At 43.3% G+C, this 9832-nt stretch overlaps 1 protein-coding gene across 1 annotated transcript; it reads left to right on the forward strand.

Annotated features, from left to right (window-relative positions):
* Positions 1–1467: 1467 nt before the first annotated feature.
* LOC311034086 (beta-1,3-galactosyltransferase 5-like) lies at positions 1468–7167 on the forward strand (the record flags this gene model as incomplete). Its single annotated transcript, XM_084041829.1, has 2 exons — positions 1468–2558; positions 7152–7167. The coding sequence occupies 2 exons, from the start codon at positions 1468–1470 to the stop codon at positions 7165–7167; spliced, it is 1107 nt and encodes a 368-aa protein (XP_083897955.1).
* Between the last annotated feature and the right edge of the window lie 2665 nt (positions 7168–9832).

The following is a 9832-nucleotide window of genomic DNA, read 5'->3' on the forward strand; positions in this document are numbered from 1 at the left end:
CCCTGCATTTTTCACATCTGCCTTTTATAGCGCCACCAGGAGGCCGACTTGTAAAACACATTATTTAATACTACTCCTTCCAATTTTATCCAAATTTCACACAAATCGGTACACATGATCTCTATAGTCATGTGTTCACGACGGATGTGTTTGATCTAAAGTTTGCGTTATTGGCTTGTTTTGAACAAAAATCCGCAAATCATGAACGCACCGTCCAATTGCGCTCAAATGCCACCCTTTTAACATTGGCCTGTTATAGCGCCACCAACAGGTCTAATTTAGCAAAACACATGTTTTTATTTTTTTTGTGTTTTTCCCACTTCGTTTCGACTTTTTGTTTTCAATTTCAGTCTAGATTTATTTAGTTTTCAAAGCATGTCTGCCAGTTTATCCATTTGTGTGGAAAACAGAGAAACGGGTAGATCAGCAGTTCCCCACCTTTTCTGGATTGTTATATTTGAGTGGTGCCGAAGGCAACCACTCCTATACGTGGCTTTGTCTGTGTGTCCGTATGTATGTATGTATGTCTGTATGTCCGTGTGTCCACCAAGCTAACATTGGTCAAGCATCACGTGACACGTGACAATATGTTGAAAGGGTGTGCTTTGATTGGCTAGCGAGACGCATGACGAAATAGAGCCCTATAAATAGGTGTGTCACTTTGAAACATTCTTTACATGTTTCAAAGTGACATCAGTGCCATCAGCCAAGCTAACATTGAACATGTTAGCCAAGCTAAGCAAGGCACCACTCACTTCACACAGGGTGTGATTTTTAGCGGCGCTAGCCGCTCTATACCTGACTTTGTCTGTGTGCGTCAACGTTCTGATTGGTCAGGTGCGTCAACAAAGTGATTGGTCAAGCTTCACGTGACACATGGCTATAAACACATTATAAACACATATCGATGACAAAATGTATCAAAGGCGCCGTTACCTTCACACAGGGTGTGATTTTTTATGTTACTGGAGTATTTCAAATTTTCATTACTTTTACTTCTACTCCACTACATCTCAGATACAAATATTGTACTTTTACTCCACTACAATTATATGAAAACTTTAGTTGCTAGTCACTTTGTAGATTTAGAGTATTACTACACTTACACTACACTACTACAATAAAACAAGGTCATAATAAATACGTATTTGCATGCATAAAGTAATAAATAAAGTAATAAATATTTGCATGGATAAAGTAATTGCCACAAACGTAATCGATTGTTACGGCCCTTACATGGTCGACTCAAGGTGACGTCATGACGACAACACACCCTCGTCAAGAGAGACTCTTTATAAAGACCCGTGAGTGTTTTCTGAGCTTATAGATTCTACAGTCTCCAGCTGCATCCTATTAGAGAAACTGTCCCCTACATCCGTACCTCAAGCTAAAGCCGCGTGAGATCAGGCCAGGTCCCGTTGAACTGAACGTTTCAACAACGCCAGGAGCCTTGCCATCGGAGTTGCGATGCGCTGCTGGAGAGGAAAACACAGACGAGCGCACATCATCATCACCGTGCTCCTGGGTCTCCTGTCGCTCCTGGGAATCATTTCCTTCTTGGGCTATCATCCCAGGAACCGCAGAGAAGAGTATAGCGGAGACAGCGGAGACACCAACAGCGGAGACAGCGGAGACACCAATATAAGCGACTGGATCGAGAAAGCCGGTCTGGAGGACGACTCGTCTCTGGCAGCGGCTAGTGATGCCGGCCAAAGCTGGCCGAACGGCACGCTGCCCGCCGGCCCCTTCCGCTACATCATTAACCAGGCCAACATATGCCCAGAGGGCGAGGCTCCACCGTTCCTGGTGCTGCTCATAACAGTGGAGGCTCATCAGGTGGAGCGCCGCGACGCCATACGGCGCACGTGGGGCCAGGAGGGGAGCCCGGGGGGTCCGCGGGTCGTGCGGCTATTCCTGCTGGGGGCGAATAAGGAGGAGGAGGAGGGCGAGCCGTGGGGGCGACGCCTCCAGAGGACCTTGGAGTCTGAGAGCCTGAGACACGGCGATATCCTCCAGCAGGACTTTATGGATACCTATCGCAACCTGACCCTGAAGACTCTGATGGGCCTGAACTGGGTGGCCAGGCATTGCCCGCGGGCCAGCTACGTCATGAAGACCGACAGCGACGTTTTCGTCAACACCGAGTACCTCGTCCACGAGCTGCTCAGACCCGAAGTGAAGCCCAGGAAGAAGTTCTTCACGGGTCACGGCGGGCGGGGGCTACTCCGATCTGGGCCGATCCGGGACAAAGACAACAAGTACTACGTATCCGAAGAGGAGTACCCGAGCGAGACGTACCCGGACTACTGCTCCGGGACGGGTTACGTGTTCTCCGGAGACTTGGCGACGGAGATCTACGGAGCCTCTCTGAGCGTCCCTCGCCTCAGCATGGAGGACGTTTACGTGGGCATGTGCCTGGACAAGCTGGGGATCCGGATCACGCCGCCGCCAAACGAGTTCCTGTTCTATAACCATGGATTGAAGCCCTTCGACAGGGACAGGTACAGCCGTCTGGTCACCTCTCACCACGTCACGCCCACCGAGATGCTGGACTACTGGCACCGCCTGCACCCTGACACCCGCCCGCTGCCAGCCACGGCCAGAGCCTTTCAGATATTAAACCACTTTAAACCAGTGGTTCTCAACCAGTGGTCCGGGGACCACCAGTGGTCCTTGAGGGGGTTCCAGGGGGTCCCCAGCTGAATTAATAGTTAGGAACCAAAGTGATCCTTACAGTATGTGTCTGTAACTCTGAGAGCGTACAAATGGAACCAAATGGACCCGTTACAGTGTACATTGGGACCCCTAGGAAATCTAAATGGTTGAGTCCCTGGCATATCTTTCAAAATGGGGGTCCGTGGGCTAATATGTGTCAATTTGGAGTTCCTTGACGCAGAAAAGGTTGAAAACCACTGCTTTAAACCAATAGGACCGGGAACACATCGGTGTCATTTTGGCTATTCAAAAATGGGATATATACAAGCTTGTAGATCTGCTATTTTAGATTTTTTTTTGGTTGTTGAAAGATCAAGGACATTTTGTGCAAGTCTTTTCTGATCTGTGCTTCTGGGGGTCCCTGGAACAACATCTTTTGAGATATTTAGCGTGACACTCTGTGCCGTGCTATGAGCTTGTAGATCTGGTATTTTTTGAATGGCCAAAGAAATCTTAAAATGGCACAGATGCGTTCCCGGTCTTAATGGGTTAACCATTATTTTATACTTTGGCTATTCAAAAAATAGCGTGCCACGCAATGAGCTTGTAGATATGCTATTTTTAGCGGTGCTAGCCGCTCTATACCTGACTTTGTCCGTGTGCGTCAACGGAGTAGAAGTAGTTTCACCCTGTATAGGCCACTTGATTGCCCTGTGAAGTGTCTGGTTTGACCAGCACAACTCAAGGGTTAAATAGCCAGGTTGAGAGTGTTCTTGTTCAGTGTGTAAACAACATCTGAAGAGAATTGAGCTCCTGACCCCTGGGTAGTTGAGTATAGTATCATTTTTTGTTATTTAGCAAGCTGCTAGTAGTTGTACACTAAGTGTGTACGAACTCTTGTTTTAGTTTTGTATTGTTTTATTGGATCTTGTTTAGTCGATACACTTATTTGTCTGAGCTCGTGCTCATTTGATTTTGCTATTTTGTCTCATCTGTTTAAGAAAGTAGGTAGCTGATATATTGCACTTTTACCTTAGCGCTAGGTATGCTCTTGGTTGCTTGTTTTTTGCAGGAAATGCACTTAAGACTTCTGGTGATTAGTAGTTTTCGTTCCCTACCTATGTTGAATACACTTATTGTAAGTCGCTTTGGATAAAAGCGTCTGCTAAATGACTGTAATGTAATGTAATGTTCTGATTGGTCAGGTGCGTCAACAAAGTGATTGGTCAAGCTTCACGTGACACATGGCTATAAACACATTATAAACACATATCGATGACAAAATGTATCAAAGGCGCCACTACCTTCACACAGGGTGTGATTTTTTGTATTAGTTTTAGTTATTTAGTTATTATTGTAATATAGATTAGTCAGTCAATGCATTGTGAGCTAGTAGATCTACTATTTTCAGGTGAAGAGATTTAGTTTAGAGAGAAAAAAGGAGCAGATCAAGAAGTATAAAGCCTTTGGGGGATTCAACCAAGTTTCAAGCATCTACTAGTTAATTTTAACATTGTACTGTAATGAAAAGGAAAATATCTTGAAGACCTACCAAACCATTGTGTGCTTTGGAAAATAGTCGACAGTCACGTGTACGGTGAGTCATAAACAATAAGCTAAACATGCCAGGAATGGTCCTTTAAATGACCATGAGTTATTTCACTAATATGATCTAATAGTAGGGGCTGCTAAGTGAAAAATCGTTACGCGACGGATAAAAGCATGACATTTGCTACAGATGTCCCTTGGGTCATTCCAAAACATCCTAGAAGGGGTGCCCAAAAAAATCTTAAACAGGAAGTGAGTTATGGACAAAATCCAAAATGGCCAACTAAATTGTTGACCGTTGACTCAAAAGACACCAAAAGAATCTTTACATCTAAAGTTTGCAGGAGTGGCCCGTTTTGAACAAAATGCCGCAAATCATGAACGCAGCGTCCGATTGCAGTGAAACTTTGCTTGCACATTCGCACTACGTTGAGGAACAAATAACACCATTTTAACATTGCCCTATTATAGCGCCACCTTGAGGCCAATTTTTGCAACAGTTTTCTTTTTTATATTACTCCTACAAATCGTGTCCAAACATCATGCAAATCGGTACCCATTATCTCTATAGTCAAGTGGTCAAGATGGTTCCGTCCGATTTTTCATGTTACATCCTGATTGCCGAATTCCGAACATTGCTGCCCCACAATAACCTACCTGACCTGGCGGAGACCTGTGCTCCGAGGAGCACTTTTTCTAGTTTTTTTTTTTTTTTTAGAGAAAAACATAGTTTTAGGTAACCTGACTCTGCCAGATGGGGGCTTTCGGATCTGGCTGTGTCAGGTTAAGTTTTAGGTAGTCAGGGGCAAGATTCTAAAGAAAAAAAGTGCTGATCTACAAGCTCACGACCCGTCACAACACGATATTTGAGTTGTACTATAACTCAAATAGCGTTACTGAACAACTCTTAACTGTTAGCCAGGTAAACAGCATGGACTAGACTAGAGGACACCTTTCAGATTGTCTGATTGTCTTTCACAGTTCATTCATTCTGTTTCGTCTCTCTCTCTCTCTCTCTCTCTCTCTCTCTCTCTCTCTCTCTCTCTCTCTCTCTCTCTGTTCATCTGTCTGTCCTTGTATCATACTGTCTTCTATTGGCGGCTGACTCATAAGGTACACAAACCACTCACCACCTTCAAGTTCACGGTCAAGATGTTCTATTTAAGTTTTATTTATTTATTTTGAAGACTGCTTGTTTCGTAACGACCTTTCGTAACGAAAGTCAATACTTTCGCTTTCCTAAACACAGTGCAAGCGTACAAACATTACAAGCAAAGCATAACAAACATACTGTAATACAACACAGCATTTGTCATGTTTCAATGCTAGTATTCAGAGCCATGTTGTGTGGATTCTAAACCTGTAGTATTATGGTACCAGGGCTATAGACTGCAGGGACACACATTTAATGCCTTGACCGCTCCTCTCACATTAAGAGAAAAGAAGACACTGACCCGCCTGAGGTTATTTCCATCCTTTGAGCTCGGCACATAGCCTGAAGTCTAACATATCTCCCCCGCGTCCGCAAATGTCACTATAGCAGTCTGGGCTCTAGCTAACTCTAGACTGCTTTCTTTTTTTGGCTTTGAGTGTTCGTGCACACATCCTGGCAGAGGAACTTATAGAGAGAACATTCACTCCAACTGTTAAGTAGGCAACTAGTAGCCAAGACTTTGACAGTTGGCCCCCTGGCCCCTGGCCCTCACTTTGAAAACCACTGGCCGAGTTTAGATCAGTACATTCCTCAGTCCGTTCTCCCTCTCCAACCAAGGACAAACACAAAAAGAAAGGCACGCACACGCGTGCACGCGCACACGCACACACACACACACACACACACACACACACACACACACACACACACACAGACACAGACACAGACACGCACACGCACACGTTTGTATCGCTATACTTGTGAGGACATCTAAATTAAAGGACGGCATCGAAAATAGCAAAAAAAATATGAAAATAGCTGAAAAGTAGCCTTAAGCCAATTCATGGCATCACATTACGTCTCAAATATTTGCATAGTGAAATCCTGCATCTGTATTTTTAAGATGTATCATATTCTCTCTTGCAGTGGTTGGAGGCAAGCAGATGCCTCTGACAGGACCAGATATAATGGCCCGACTGATCAATTCACTTGTTTTGCCAGTTTGCATATTATCCAGCCTAGAGAGAATCAGTGGATACGCATATCTCCTATATTGTGATAGATCCTTTTGGATCATTATTATATGTATAACATTGTACACCTACTGTATATTTGTGTGTCACCATGCTTTAGTACTTATGTTTTTTGCTGTCATTTTTTTTAGGTTTCTTAGGAAGGCCACCCGATTAACCTGGGTTTTTCTTTTGCCTCTCCGGCACATTATCTTTATTATTTATTATTGCACCCTACTACTTTCATGAATTTGTCTTATCTTCTCTTTGTGTGTGTTCTTAAAGGAGTAAAAAAAAAGACTTATTTCCTATCAATTTCACACCCCATGAAGCATTGAAATCAACAGAGATTTTTTTTGTTTTTGTCAATAATTGAGCCAATAATTTGATGACCGGCGGACACTCCCGTAGGGGACTCAAAGGAGACTTACATTAGCATCTTTCCGCCGGTCATCACATTATTGACTTACGACAAAAACAAAACAATCTCCATGGATTCAATACTTCACGGGGTGTGTGATTTATAGAAAACAAATCATGTTCTTGGTGAACTGCTCCTTCAACTATGTGCAAATAGACTAAACTAAACAAAAAATTGTGTGCAGGTATGCGTGTGTGAAAATAATAATAAATAATAAATCATGAATAAATAATGACGTTTTGGTAGCAGGCGGCCTCTGGGTTGAATGGCTCTTGTCATTAGAGCTAGAATGAAAACCATCAGGCTTCTCACCGGTGCCTTGTGGTTCTGTGTTCATGTGTTCGTGTGTTCCCTAATTCAGGGACGTGCACATATAGACTCTAGGTGGTGCTAGAGCACCTGCCCTTTGCCCTCTTGACCAGAAGTGCCCTTTTGAAAAAAAGAAAAAAAAATGTTCCTCTTCAGTTTACAGCAGGGGTCTTCAACAGGGGGTCCTCAGAGTTACTACAGGGGGTCCGCCAAATCTTTATGTGATATGATCTTTCTTTTTCTTTCTTCACAATCACATTCTCACTGCTAGGAGTAGGAGCACAAGGCACAATGACAAACAAGTTAAATGTTATTTTGAAAACCTCCCAAAAAATATTTCGGGGGCCTTTTGAGGAAGCGTTCTGGGCCGCAGCCCAAGAAGCTGTCCACTTGCCTCCCCCCCCCCCCCCCCCCCCCCCCGGACAACCGCAATCAATGCTGTCCGGCCGATTAACACATTCAGACCGGCAACGCATCTGTGTCAGTTTTAGATATCTTTTTTGGGCTATTAAAAAATAGCAGATATACAAGCTCATAGTGCGTCACCGAGTGCCGCGCTAGATCTGCTATGTTTTAGGGAAAAATCTTTAAAATGTGTGCAAACCTGAATATTATATATATATATATATATATATATATATATATATATATATATATATATATATATATGCGAAATGTTGTACTCGTCCACGACCAAATACATATCATTTTGGGGGTCCTTGACATGACAATGTTTGAGAACTACTGATATTATAGCAACGTAAGTTTAAAACAAAAAAAAGGGTTAGGATTCAGAAGACATTTGTAGAATCCCCAGAAGCAAAGATTTGAGTTACAAATGTTTGCTTTAAAAATATATATATAAGATTTGCACACATTTTCACGATTTAAAACAAACAAATAGCAGACCTACAAGATCATAGCGTGGCACTCTATGAGCTTGTATATCTGCAATGTTTTTGTAATAGCCAAAGAAATCTTATAACGACACAGCCGCGTTCCCGGTCTCAATGGGTTAATACAGTTTTTGCATTGATTGCTGAGGCACAGACAAGGTGACTGGGGGACGTTGTGTACTGTTTGCTGTCTGCAGGCTGACAAGTGACTGATAGTTTTACAATCACTACGGACATGAAGATAAAACATTTATTTATTTTGAGTAAAAAAAGCGAAGTCATCGGATAATGTTGCATTCTTTATTTAACCTTAAAAGGGTTCCAAGAGACTCTTTACTTGGATGCTTTAGCCCAGTGGTTTTTAACCCTTTTCATGTCTAGGACCCCCAAATTGACACTTATTAGCCTGCGGACCACCCATTTGAAAAGATATACCAGGGACCCCCAGAAGAGAAGATTTTTACGGCTCTAGCAGTGATTCTCAACCATTTTCATTTCAAGGACCCCCCAGTTTGACATGCATTAGTGCTACGGACCCCCATTTAATGGCATTTCCAACTCTCTGAGTTAATTTAACTCAGAGAGTGTACAAATGGAACCAAATGGACCCGTTAGGGTCCATTTGGTTCCATGCGTACACTCTCTGAGTTACAGGCACATAAGACCCTTATGATAAGGGTCCATTTGGTTCCTAAATATCTATAATTTAGCTGGGGACCCCCTGGAACCCCCTCAAGGACCACTGGTGGTCCCCGGACCACTGGTTGAGAACCCCTGCTTTAGCCCAATGGGTTCCCAAACTTTTCAGGCCACGTACCCCCCAAAATAGTCATTTTGTGAACTGGGGACTCCCACCCGAGTATGAACTATAGGCATTGTATTTAGTTTGCCACTGCGAGGCGTTGTGAGCTTGTAGATCGTCTATTTTCACAATGTTTGCCTCTTTCTTAATTGACAATTTGGCCAATTTGATATTAAAAAAGGTCTAACAAGTCATGGTTGTTTTGGCATAGTCTTTTAGGGTTTAGGCATAATATAACCTCGCCCACCTGGGTGAAACACCAAAGAAAGAGGGTGTCCCATCCTAAAAGAGTTACACAGAGATGCAGTGCTGGTTTGTAGTGTGGGTGATGTCATTTGGGGCGTACCACCTTGCTGGGGAGCTTGTGTTTGACTGTAAACTGTTTATTGTTAATACGAAGACATGTGTGATTTAAAACATGAATACTACTTACCTTGTGGATGATGATAAAAAAGATTTGTACGGTTTTGGCGTTGTCTTCTGTGCTTGTTTCCACTTGAGTGGTAGGTGAAGTTGAAGGTGGATCCTGTGCTGAGGACAGGTGGTTTGAGCCAATAAGGAGAGGCCCAGCTTAGAGTATTTAAGTCAGTCTGGTCTGAGACATGGCAGTGTGAACATGTGGCTCAAGGCTTGCTGGGGAGCTCTGCCCCAAAAAAACTGTCTGATACAAGCAGGATTACGTTGTTATGCATGACTTTATGCATGTAAGGTTATTGTCTTATCTTTTTTAAATGTCAGTGGGTTTTTTTAAACATTAATTTTGAACACACACTTACTTGCAGGCAGAAAATAAACTTTGCATAATTGCAACCTTTGGTGTGTCTGTTCTGTTCACTTACAGCCTTCATCTAGAAACAGCTCTTTTTACACGACCCATCCATCTGAACCGACCTCAGACCTGGCAACACATTCCCTCTGGTCCTCTCTGCGATACACAGTTATTGAGGTACGCAAAGGGCGCACACACACACACACACACACACACACACACACACACACACACACACACACACACACACACACACACACACACAC

This window comes from Gymnoscopelus microlampas (assembly GCF_963454915.1).
Source record: "Gymnoscopelus microlampas genome assembly, chromosome: 18".
Taxonomy (NCBI): Eukaryota; Metazoa; Chordata; class Actinopteri; order Myctophiformes; family Myctophidae; genus Gymnoscopelus; species Gymnoscopelus microlampas.